Genomic DNA, 13,470 nt, shown 5'->3' on the forward strand with positions numbered 1-13,470 from the left:
TCAACTTAGAGCCCATTCAAGAATTTTCTGTTAAGGGGGGCTGATGTTTTCCTCAAGTTTAAATATAAAATTAATCTTCCCAATTCATAATACTTATTGGAATTAGAGTTAGAACTGACAATGGAACAGTGGAACAAGGATGCTTCATCTCCTTGGAACGCACAAGCAGAATTCAAGCATGCAATGTTCTAAATGTCCATTTAGCAGGAGACAGTAGCATAGTGGTAATGTTCCTGGACTAATGATCCAGAGGTCCAGACTAATGCTCTGGTGATACATGTTCAAACCCCACCACAGCAGTTGGTGGAATTTGAATTCAATTAGTAAATCTGGAACATAAAGCTAGTCTCAGTAATGGTGACCATGTAACTATCATTGAATGTCGTTAAAACCTATCTGGATCACTAATTTCCTTTAAGGAAGGAAATCAGACATCCTTATCTGGTCTGACCCATATGTTACTCTTAAGTGTCCTCTAAAATGGCCTAGCAAGCACTTTCAAGTGCAATTGGGGAATGGACAACAAATGCTGGCCTTGCCAGCGATCCCCAAATCCCATGAAAGAATACATTTTTAAAAAGATCAAAAGTGTGCTATCAGCAATGGAAAAGGAGCAAAAATAAATCTTGGCCCCAAAGAGACGAAATGTCAGAATTCAAGTCATTCCCCTCCGATTTTGTATATCTCCTACCAAGCGGTTTAAGAAATGATGTCTGGCCCTGGGAGAATTAAAGAACAATATACACAATAGCCAACAACAACAACAAAAAAAAGCACTTTTTAAACTCCTCAGGGATACGTCATTTTATTTACAGTTTTACAGGTAATGGAACTGCTTAGTTGAAAACTCAGTTCGAATGTGTGACAGGAGTCCAATTGAAGGCAGGTGATGCGATTCAGCTGAACGCTCACTTGACACATATACTGAAAATTGCTTCTAATCAAAACAACTAAAAACAAAACTACAACAAGAAAAGAATCAAGAACACTATGACATTCACTTTATACCATTACATTACCTGGCTATTACAAATTTATATGCCTGTAGCTGATGAGCCATGCTATGTCAGTACATAGCTCTTGAAAGTCCTTTCAATTCCAAAGCAGATTTTGGAGGAGGTGCTGACGACAGGGGGACTGGAGAAGGGGGTAGTATCGGCAGTTTACGGGGCTATTTTGGAAGAGGAGAAGGCGCCACTGGAATGAATCAAGGCAAAGTGGGAGGAAGAGTTGCGAGAGGGTATGGAGGAGGGCTTCTGGTGTGAGGTGCTCCGGAGGGTGCACCTCGTGTGCGAGGTTGGGGCTGATGCAGCTGAAGGTGGTATACAGAGCACACCTACAAGGGCGAGAATGACCTGGCTCTTTGAGGGAGTAGAAGATGTGTGTGAACATTGCGAGTGGGGGCCCACAAACCACGTTCATATGTTTTGGTCCTGTCCAAAGCTGGAGGATTACTGGAAGGTGTTGTTTCGGGTAATCTTTAAAGTGGTGCACGTGAAACTGGACCCGGGCCCTCGGGAGGCCATATTCAGGGTGTCGGACCAGCCGGGTTGGAAACGAGCGTGGAGGCAGATGCTGTAGCCTTCGCCTCGTTGATCGCCCGAAGGTGGATCCTGTTAGGGTGGAGATCAACCTCTCCACCCTGTGCCCTGGTGTGGTGGGGGGCCCTGCTGGAATTCTTGACTCTGGAGATGGTCAAATTGAACTGAGGGGAAGGATGGAGGGGTTCTACAATTCATGGGCTTATTCATTAGGCACTTATGAGAATTGGATTACATCGAACATTATAGGGGGGGGGGCTTGGAGGGTTGGGGCGGAGGGGGACTGTATGCATTAATGGTGACTATGGGTGATTCCTGATTCCTTTTTGTCATTTGTTTATGTTAACATGTGGGCTAATGTTTAGGGGTTTGGTGGGAGGATGGGATCGTTGTTATTAATATGGGGATTGACATTGCATTCGTTACTGATTATTGTTTATTATTGAATGTGAATTTGGGAGAAAATATGAAAGAGGCGAAAAAAAATTTTTTTTTTAAATTCCAAAGCAGATTCAAAAAATACCAATGACTGCAGACTTGTACTGCAATTGGGTTTCTTGAAATGGTTGTAAAAGTGAAAATAGATTAGTGTGTCACCAAGGACGCGATCCAACGGCCATGCTCCCGGGGTCTACTGGGCTCGCAACACCTCACGACATTCAACGCAATCTTGCGAGATGTTGCAATGTGAACCCCACCCACAATGGGCGGGATCACTTTTTAGCAAATCTGTATATTAGAACAAGGTTTACAGTGAGCCTCACTCTGATAAGCAGATTCCGGAGGTACCCGAGACTTCGCCTCAAAGACCTCGGGCGAACAGCGTTTGATACTGATCCCCACAAACAGGGACCAGACGGAACGGTACTCATGGGGATCTGCAAGGGGATTGGAGGCCCCCAGCTGCATGCCACCAAATTGTGGTGCCTTGGCACTGCTGATGCCGCTTGGGTACCCTGGCAGTGCAAGTCAAGCACTCTGGCAGTGCCACCTGGGTGTCAGCCTGGCACTGCCAGCTGTTGTGGGCACTGCCAGAGTGCCAGGTTGGCATTGCCAAGCTGCCATTTTTTGCGTGCACGCAATCGGGCCAGGGTTTCGTTTTGGGGACCTCGGAGATCGGGCGCCATTTCTCTCACTACAATAGGGAGTTCAGGCGAGCGGAACTCCCACTGTACAAAACAGGGCTATGCGTGGCTAAACATGCTGGCTCGGAGACTTAGTTCCTACTTGGGAGAATTGTGCCCAGTATGACTCACCTCCAGCTGCTCCATGAGAACATTCACTCGTTTATTTAATTCGTTCATCATTATCATTTTTGCCATCTTAATCTGATTTTCAATTTTCATCCGCATTTGTTTTACTTCGTTTAACCTGCAAAACAGATTTTCTTTTCAGTAAAAATGTATTTGAATAGACATGCAATTATTTTGTTTAAAGGGAGAAAATTACAATATTGTGCAATAGTATCTGTGAGAGCTTAACAAGCCATGATTCTATCCTAATTCCACAAAAAAAAACATATTAAAAATGTTATTGCACCATCGATGACAAAGTTAGTGTACATCAGCAGGCTGGAATGTACTTGATTCTTCCAATTTATGGAGACCTCAAATTCAGACTTCTTAACTCTAAGATTCTACATCAAAGATCAAAAGTTCATTAATTGGGGAAATCACAAGTTGGGTACTACCTGTGAAAGGAAAAAAATCTCCAATTTTCTCCATTTCCCATCCACCTGACATTTTGAATCCCTCACTGAGTTATGGAACATAGAAACATTGGCCAGGAATTTGCGTTCTGTTCGCAGTGGGTGTGAATGGTGACAGGAGCGCAAAATATTCTGAGAGGCTTGAAAAATGATTTATGCCAGTGAGATTTCCTGTTGCAGTCTCCGTGCCAATGATGCAACAGGAATCCCGATGTTCAACGTTGGAAAGCCTTTTACAATAAATTTTCATCTCATTATCTGGCCCCTATGCCTGATAATCTCCAGTTACATAATCCATTCACATCAGCATGAGGGCATGTGAATTACAACAGGTCTCCCATGGTGTGCCCTTGGCGAGCAGAACCTGGCAGAGGTGAGTGCATCACTCAGGGGGAAGTCATGCTTGGGCACTGCCCTGTGGTACTGGGATGGGTGGGTTGTAATTTTGAATCAGGGTGCCCCTTAAAAAGGCACCCCAATCTTTTAAAACGTTGAGGCCCACACACCAAAGTTATGTCGTCAGACGATCCCTTCGCTTTTTTTTCCCGGCTATCAACTGAATACGGTGGAGAAAGTCGCCTTTGGGGCCAACAGCTTCCACACAGGTATTCCCGCCCGCCCATTGTTGCTTTAAAAAAGTCTATTGAAAGGATTACACCAAACTGTATATTTAAACTAAACTAAAGAAGGGTGATGAGGAATGTTAATGATTATTTTCATATATTTATTTATTTTCATCTTTGCTAATAAAGTGAGAACTGGCATGGTGATACTACACATTGGGTCTCCAACACAGCAACAAGGTGTGGTGCGAACCTGTTCCTTTGATTTAGAGGGAAGGACGTTCCTATTGTCAAAAATTTCAATGAACTCCAAATATTCCTAAAATTATCCTGGTCAAAAATTTCACTAATGGAGTTCCTGGTTTCAGCTCTACTATAATGTAGAAATACAAAGCAGAGGCCCAGAGCTGGCCTTCAGGGATGGAGGAAAATTCATGGGATTAGTTCGGCCTGTAGGTCTTCCAGGAGTGAGCAACAAACCTTTAGGTACATGCTCTAGAATCTGCTGGGAAGTAAAACTGAAGAGGGAATAGAGGGAAGATAATGGAATAAAATGTATTATGCTAAATCAAAAAGTGAGTAATGTCACCAGAATTATCTTGCTCGAAATATATGAATTTAGCCTTACACGTGTTGCACCTTTAGCACATGAACATCATAGGATTATATAGGATATGCAGCACAGAAAATTACTATTCAACCCAACTAGTCCATACCAGTATTTACGCTCCACTTGAGCCTCCTTCCACATCCAACTATCAGCATTATGCTCAGTTTCCCGCTCCCTCACATGTTTCTCCTTCAATGCATAATCGTCTCAAATACTCCATGACATGGGGGGCGGGATTCTCCGAAGCCGCGCCGGCTGGGAGAATTGGCGGTCGAGCCATTTTTTCGCGCGCGCTGGTGCGCGATTCTCCGAAGTGCAGAGAATCGGCGCTGTTTGCGCCGGCGTGTTTGGCGTGGTGCCGGTCGCTGCCCGCTATCCACGGCCGGGCTGCCGATTCTCCGGCCCAAGCGGCCGCGCATAAACGGCATAGTCCCGCCGGCGCCGTCCACACCAGGTCGCTGCTGGTGGGTACTCGCCGCAAAGGCTTGGGGGGCGGCCTGTGGGGAGGGGGGGGGGGGGGCCTCCGATGGGGTCTGGCCTGCGATCAGGGCTCACCGTTCGGCCGGCCGCCCCGACCCCCCCCGGGCCTACTTCCTTGTGCGATCGGCCCCAGAACCCCGGCGTCATGTTGGTGAGTGGCCGGAGCGCTCCGCGAGGCTGCCGCGCATGCGTTGGTTGGCACAGGCGCCACTGTGCATGTTATCGTTGCCGCCGGCGCAACCACGCATCCCGCGGTGCCCAGTTCGCGCCGGGATCTGCGACTGGAGTGTCGCGAACCACACCAGCGCAGTGCTGGCCCCCTGTAGGGCCCAGAATTTGACGTGGGAGCAGCCTGTTCACGCCGTTGTAAAACGCGACGGCGTTTGCGACGGCGTGGACACTCTGCCACCATTTCGGAGAATCCCGCCCAGGGATTTCTAATTTCTCACACCTCTTTGGATAAAGAATTTTGATCTGTTTTGTCCATTTGAATTTTTACGGAATATCTTACATAGACCTCTGGATTCGCTTTTCCCGGGTAAGTGGAAAGATTCTCTCTGGTTACCCGATCAAAGCTTTTCGCAATTTTAAAGAACTCCAAGTCACTTTTAACCTTCTCTTTTCAAGCAGAAAGAAACTCAGCCTGTTCATCATTCCCTGATAGGTATGACCTTGAACTTCTGGCATTAACCTTGAGGGGCTAGGCCCGCGCCGGACTGATTCCCGCCCCACCAGCTGGCGGGAAAGGCCTTTGGTGCCCCATCAGCCGGCGCGAAACTGACTTTGCCGGGCGGCGCATGCGCGGGAGCTTCAGCGGCCGCTCACGGCATCCCCGCACATGCGCAGTGGAGGGGGTCTCTTCCGCCTCCGCCATGGTGGAGACCATGGCGAAGGTGGAAGGAAAAGAGTGCCCCCACGGCACAGGCCCGCCCGCGGATCGGTGGGCCCCGATCGTGGGCCAGACCACCGTGGGGGCACCCCCCGGGGCCAGATCGCCCCGCGCTCCCCCCAGCCCGCCCGCGCCACCGTGTCCCGCCGTCCCAAAGGTGGTTCAATCCATGCCGGCTGGCGTGGGTTGACAGCGGCGGGACTTCGGCCCATCGCGACCCGGAGAATCACCGGAGGGGGGGCCGCCAACCGGCGCGGCGCGATCCCCGCCGAATATCCGGTGCCAGAGAATTCGGCAACCGGCGGGGGCGGGATTCACGCCAGCCACCGGCGATTCTCCGACCCGGCGGGGGGTCGGAGAATCCCACCCCATATCCCTTTGCCCCACGAGCGTTATCATTTTCAAGGAATTCTTGGGCGGAATTCTCCCCCCCCCCCCCCCCACGCCGGGTGGGAGAATCGCCGGGGCGTCGCGCAAGTCCCACCACGCCGCCCCGGCACCCGCACGCGATTCTCCCACCACTCCCAACCGGCGCGGCGAGAATCACAGCTGGCCGCTCGGAGAATTGCCGCTCGCTGTTTGTAACGCGGGGAGGACGGCAACCGCGCATGCGCGGGTTGGCGCTGGTCAACCTGCGCATGCGCGGATGACATCATTTACGCGGAGCCGCTTTTTAAAAAAATATATATTTTATTCAAGATTTTTGGCCAAACATCGTGTTTCTTTTACACAACAATAAAGCAATATAAATAACAGTGGCCAGTTTTAAACAAATAAATAAATAATATATAAACAAAAACAAGAACAAAACGGAATGGCAACTGCCTTGTCCAAAATAAATACTCTCCAAAAATACAATCCAACAATCCAATATACAATTACCTATAACAAATACCTATACATATTGTACATATACAATAACATCTCTGAGAGTCCGTCCGATTCCCCCCCTTCCCCCCCCTTTCCCCCATCCCCCTGGGTTGCTGCTGTTGTCTACTTCTTTTCCATTCACTCTATCTTTCTGTGAGGTAATCGACGAACGGTTGCCACCGCCTGGTGAACCCCTGAGCCGAACCCCTTAACACGAACTTAATCCGTTCTAACTTTATAAACCCTGCCATGTCGTTTATCCAGGTCTCCACACCCGGGGGTTTGGCTTCCTTCCACGTTAACAATATCCTGCGCCGGGCTACTAGGGACACAAAGGCCAACACGTCAGCCTCTCTCGCCTCCTGCACTCCCGGCTCTTCTGCAACCCCAAATATAGCCAACCCCCAGCTTGGTTCGACCCGGACCCCCACCACCTTCGAAAGCACCTTTGCCACCCCCACCCAGAACCCCTGTAGCGCCGGGCATGACCAGAACATGTGGGTGTGATTCGCTGGGCCTCTCGAGCATCTCGCACACCTATCCTCTACCCAAAAAAATTTACTAAGCCGTGCTCCAGTCATATGCGCCCTGTGTAACACCTTAAATTGTATCAGGCTTAGCCTGGCACACGAGGACGATGAGTTTACCCTACGTAGGGCATCAGCCCACAGCCCCTCCTCAATCTCCTCCCCAGTTCTTCTTCCTATTTCCCTTTCAGCTCATCTACCATGATCTCCCCCTTGTCCCTCATTTCCCTGTATATGTCCGACACCTTACCATCCCTCACCCATGTCTCCGAGATCACTCTATCCTGCACCTCCTGCGTCGGGAGCTGCGGGAATTCCCTCACCTGTTGCCTCGCAAAAGCCCTCAATTGCATGTACCGAAATGTATTCCCTTGGGGCAACCCATATTTTTCAGTCAGCACTCCCAGACTCGCAAACGTCCCATCTACAAACAGATCTCTCAGTTGTACTACCCCAGCTCTTTGCCATGCTCCAAATCCCCCATCCATTCTCCCCGGAACAAATCTATGATTGTTTCTTATCGGGGACCGCACCGAAGCTCCCGTCCTTCCCCTATGCTGTCTCCACTGCCCCCAAATTTTCAATGTAGCCACCACCACCGGGCTTGTGGTGTATTTCTTTGGTGAGAACGGCAACGGCGCCGTCACCATTGCTTGTAGACTAGTCCCCCTGCAGGGCGCCCTCTCCAATCTCTTCCACGCCGCTCCCTCCCCTTCTCCCATCCACTTACACACCATTGAAACATTGGCGGCCCAGTAGTACTCATTTAGGCTCAGTAGTGCCAGCCCCCCCCGTCCCTACTACGCTGCAAGAATCCCCTCCTCACTCTCGGGGTCTTCCCAGCCGACAGAAAACTCATAATACTCTTCTCGATTCTTTTGAAAAAAGCCTTCGTGATCACCACCGGGAGGCACTGAAACACAAAAAGGAATCTCGGGAGGACCACCATTTTAACCGCCTGCACCCTACCTGCCAATGACAGGGACACCATGTCCCATCTCTTGAAGTCCTCCTCCATCTGTTCCACCAACCGCGTTAAATTAAGCCTGTGTAATGTACCCCAATTCTTTGCTATCTGGATACCCAAGTACCGGAAGTCCCTTGTTACCTTCCTCAACGGTAAATCCTCTATCTCTCTGCTCTGCTCCCCTGGATGCACCACAAACAACTCACTTTTCCCCATGTTCAGTTTACACCCTGAAAAATCCCCAAATTCCCCAAGTATCCGCATTATCTCTGGCATCCCCTCCGCCGGGTCCGCCACATATAGCAACAAATCATCCGCATACAGAGATACCCGGTGTTCTTCTCCCCCCCCTGAGTACTCCCCTCCACTTCCTGGAACCCCTCAATGCTATGGTCAGGGGTTCAATCGCCAGTGCAAACAATAACGGGGACAGAGGACATCCCTGCCTCGTCCCTCTATGGAGCCGAAAATAGTCAGACCCCCGTCCATTCGTGACCACGCTCGCCATCGGGGCCCTATACAGCAACTGTACCCAGCTGATACACCCATCCCCAAAACCAAATCTCCTCAGCACCTCCCACAAATAATCCCACTCCACTCTATCAAATGCTTTCTCGGCATCCATCGCCACCACTATCTCCGCTTCCCCCTCTGGTAGGGGCATCATCATTACCCCTAGCAGCCTCCGTATATTTGTATTCAGCTGTCTCCCCTTCACAAACCCAGTTTGGTCCTCATGAACCACCCCCGGGACACAATCCTCTATCCTCATTGCCATTACCTTGGCCAGAATCTTAGCGTCCACATTCAGGAGGGAAATGGGCCTGTAGGACAGGCATTGCAGCGGGTCTTTTTCCTTCTTTAGGAGGAGCGATATCGTTGCCTCTGACATAGTCGGGGGCAGCTGCCCCCTTTCCCTCACCTCATTAAAGGTTCTCATCAGTAGCGGGGCCAGCAAGTCCATATATTTCCTATAGAATTCAACTGGGAATCCATCCGGTCCCGGGGCCTTCCCCGCCTGCATGCTCCCAATCCCTTTCACCACTTCCTCCGTCTCAATCTGTGCTCCCAGTCCCACTCTCTCCTGCTCCTCCACCTTAGGAAATTCCAGCTGATCCAGAAAGCACATCATTCTCTCCTTCCCATCCGGGGGCTGAGCTTCATATAATCTTTCATAAAATGCCTTGAACACTCCATTCACTCTCTCCGCTCCCCGCTCCATCTCTTCCTCCTCATCTCTCACCCCCCCCCTATCTCCCTCGCTGCTCCCCTTTTCCTCAGTTGGTGGGCCAGCAACCTGCTCGCCTTCTCCCCGTATTCGTACTGTACACCCTGTGCCTTCCTCCATTGTGCCTCTGCATTACCCGTAGTCAACAAGTCAAATTCTACATGTAGCCTTTGCCTTTCCCTGTACAGTCCCTCCTCCGGTGCCTCCGCATATTGTCTGTTCACCCTCAGAAGTTCTTTCAACAACCGCTCCCTTTCCCTACCCTCCTGCTTTCCTTTATGTGCCCTAATAGATATTAGCTCCCCTCTAACCACTGCCTTCAGCGCCTCCCAGACCACTCCCACCTGTACCTCCCCATTATCATTGAGTTCCAAGTACCTTTCAATACACCCCTTCACCCTTAAACACACCCCCTCATCTGCCAATAATCCCATGTCCATTCTCCAGGGTGGACGCTGTCGTTTTTCTTCCCCTATCTCCAGATCCTCCCAATGTGGAGCATGATCCGAAATGGCTATAGCCGTGTACTCCGTCCCCGTCACCTTTGGGATCAGTGCCCTTCCCAAAACAAAAAAATCTATTCGTGAATAAACTTTGTGGACATCGGAGAAGAACGAAAACTCCTTACTCCTAGGTCTACTAAATCTCCAGGGGTCTACTCCTCCCATCCGCTCCATAAAGTCCTTAAGCACGCTAGCTGCAGCCAGCCTCCTTCCGGTCCTGGACCTCGATCTGTCCAGCCCTGGGTCCAGCACCGTATTAAAATCTCCACCCATTACCAACTTCCCCACTTCTAGGTCCGGGATTCGTACTAACATACGCCTCATAAAGTTGGCATCATCCCAGTTCAGGGCATACACGTTCACTAATACCACCGCCTCCCCTTGCAATTTGCCACTCACCATCACGTATCTGCCCCCACTATCCGCCACTATAGTCTTTGCCTCAAACATTACCCGTTTCCCCACTAGTATGGCCACCCCCCTGTTTTTTGCGTCTAGCCCCGAATGAAACACCTGCCCCACCCATCCTTTGCGTAGTCTGACCTGGTCTATCAGCTTCAGATGCGTCTCCTGAAGCATAACCACATCTGCCTTAAGTTTCTTTAAGTGTACGAGTACCCGTGCCCTCTTAAATCAGCCCGTTCAGCCCTCACATTCCACGTGATCAACCGGGTTGGGGGGCTCTTTACCCCCTACCCCCCCCCTTGACGACTAGCCATCTCCTTTATCAATCCAGCTCCTCACCCGGTTCCCACGTAGCCGTATCTCCCCCAAGCGGCGCCCCCCCGCCCCGACCACCCCCCCCCCCCCCAATACCAGCTCCCCCTTCTCCCCAGCAGCAGCAACCCAGTTAACCCCCCCCCCCCCCGCTAGATCCTAAACTAGCGTAATTGCACCCCCCCATGTTGCTCCCAGAAGTCAGCAAACTCTGGCCGACCTCGGCTTCCCCCCGTGACCTCGGCTCACACTGTGCGAGGCCCCCTCCTTCCTGCTTCCCTGTTCCCGCCGTGATTACCATAGCGCGGGAACAAAGCCCGCGCTTCCCTTTTGGCCTCGCCCCCAATGGCCGGCGCCCTCAGCTCCTCATCCTCCCCCCCCCCCCCCCCCCCCACGACATGGGGAAGAGAGAAAAGTTTCAGGCTCGCAGGATTAACAACTTGGGAAGTCATCTCTTCCCTCTTTTCCCCCCCTTCATCCCGCATATTCACCCCCCCCACTTTGTCCCAAACGTTCTTTTTATGGCCCGCTCACTTCAGTTTCTCCTCGACAATAAATGTCCACGCCTCATCTGCCGTTTCGAAGTAGTGGTATTTCCCTTGATGTGTGACCCACAGTCTTGCCGGTTGCAGCATTCCAAATTTAATCATCCGTTTGTGCAGCACCGCCTTGGCCCGATTAAAGCTTGCCCTCCTTCTCGCCACTTCCGCACTCCAGTCTTGATATACGCGGATCACCGCGTTCTCCCACCTACTGCTCCGAGTTTTCTTTGCCCATCTGAGGACCATCTCTCTGTCCTTATATCGGAGAAATCTCACCATTATGGCTCGAGGAATTTCTCCAGCCCTCGGTCTTCGCGCCATAACTCGATAGGCTCCCTCCACCTCCAGCGGACCCGTCGGGGCCTCCGATCCCATTAACAAGTGCAGCATCGTGCCCACATATGCCCCGACGTCCGCCCCTTCTACACCGTCGGGAAGACCAAGAATCCTTAAATTCTTCCTCCTCACATTATTCTCCAGCACCTCCAGCCTTTCCACACACCTTTTGTGTTGTGCCTCGTGCATCTCAGTTTTCACCACCAGGCCCTGTATGTCGTCCTCATTCTCAGCAGCCTTTGCCTTCACGACCCGAAGCTCCTGTTCCTGGGTCTTTTGCTCCTCCTTTAGCCCCTCAATCGCTTGTAATATCGGGGCCAACAGCTCCTTCTTCATCTCCTTTTTGAGTTCTTCCACACAACGCTGCAGGAACTCTTGTTGGTCAGGGCCCCATATTAAACTGCCTCCTTCAGACGCCATCTTGCTTTGTGCCTGCCTTCCTGGCCGCTGCTCTAGAGGATCCACCACAATCCGGCCACCTTCCTCTCTTTTTTCCATCCGTGTCCAGGGGGGATTCCCTTCTGGATTACCGCACAGTGTTTTTTGCCGTTAAAATTGCCGTTGGGGCTCCTATCAAGAGCCCAAAAGTCCGTTCCACCGGGAGCTGCCGAAACGTGCGACCTAGCTGGTCATTGCCGCACCCAGAAGTCCGCAGAACCGCTTTTACGCAGCGGCAAGGCCCGGCGTGTGTAAATGATGCGGCGCCGCTCCTAGCCCCCCGGGATGGGAGAATAGGGGGCTGGGAACGGCCTCCGACGCCGGAGTGAAACACTCCGGTTTTCACTCCGGCGCCGGGACTTAGTCTCCCGATGGGAGAATTGCGTCCCTTATTTTTCCTTACAAAATAGACTGCAGTGGTTTAAGAAAGCAGCCCACAACTACCTTCGCATGGTAAGCAGAAAAAGACAATAAATACCAGCCTTGTCAAACACCCACAATCCAAGAATGAATACAAATTTATTGGAAGAGTAACGGCAGATTTTTCCTTGTGTCCTGACCAGTATTTATCCCTCAACCAATATTCCTAAAACAGATAATCCCCTCATTTATCGGACTGTTGTTTATAATACTTATCCACATTTGACTACATGGTAATAATAACTGCACTTCAACATACTTTATTGACTATGAAATGCTATTGGGATGTGCCAAAGAGAAAAGCACTATGCAAATGCACTTTATTTCAAACAATGAAATGTCTGTGAAGTAATTCTGTAATCGCCTTGTGCTGATCTTTTAAGCACCGTTTCAATTTCGCTATCACCAGCACAGATTTTAAAAATTAATTTACGGGATGTGGGCTTCGCTGGTTATGCAGCATTTATTGCCCATCCCTAGTGCCCCTTCAGAAGTTGTGTTCTTGAACCGCTGCAGTCCTTCAGGTGTAGGTACACCCACTATACTGCTAGGGAGGGAGTGCCAGGATTGTGTCCCAGCAACAGCAAAGGAACGGCGATATATTTCCAAGTCAGGATGGTGAATGACCTGGAGGTGAACTTCCAGGTGGTGGGGCTCCCAGGTATCTGCTGCGCTTGTCATTCTAGACGGCAGTGGTCATGGGTGTAGAAGGTGCTGTCGAAAGAACTTTGGTGAGTTACTGCAGTGCATCTTGTAGTTGGTGCACAAGACTGCCACTGTTCGCTGGTGGTGGAGGGTTTGAATGTTTGTGGAAGGGGGGGGGGCTGTAGTCAGGAGGTGAGTTACTCGCCGCAGGATTCATAGCCTTTCACCTGCCCTGGTAGGCACAGTATTAATGTGGCTAGTCCAGTTCAGTTTCTGATCAATGGTAATGTCCAGGATGTTGATTCAGCGATGGTAATGCCATTGAATATCAAGGGGCGATGGTTAGAACCTCTCTTGTAGGAGATAGTCATTGCCTGACACTTGAGTGGCATGAATGTAACTTGCCATTTGTCAGCCTAAGCCTGGATATTGTCCAGGTCTTGCTGCATTTGGACATGGACTGCTTAAATTATGACCATTGTTATT

The 13,470-nt window shown here is 50.6% G+C and overlaps 1 protein-coding gene across 2 annotated transcripts in view; it reads right to left on the minus strand.

Annotated features, from left to right (window-relative positions):
* The window catches only part of trim66 (tripartite motif containing 66), a 509,536-nt gene that overhangs the window by 71,324 nt on the left and 424,742 nt on the right, over positions 1-13,470 (minus strand). For both annotated transcript variants that reach the window (XM_072466467.1, XM_072466466.1), the window contains one exon: positions 2,798-2,912. In XM_072466467.1, coding sequence (XP_072322568.1) covers positions 2,798-2,912 — 115 coding nt within the window. The remainder of the gene's footprint in view (positions 1-2,797; positions 2,913-13,470) is intronic.

Source organism: Scyliorhinus torazame, chromosome 10, assembly GCF_047496885.1.
Source record: "Scyliorhinus torazame isolate Kashiwa2021f chromosome 10, sScyTor2.1, whole genome shotgun sequence".
Lineage (NCBI taxonomy): Eukaryota > Metazoa > Chordata > Chondrichthyes > Carcharhiniformes > Scyliorhinidae > Scyliorhinus > Scyliorhinus torazame.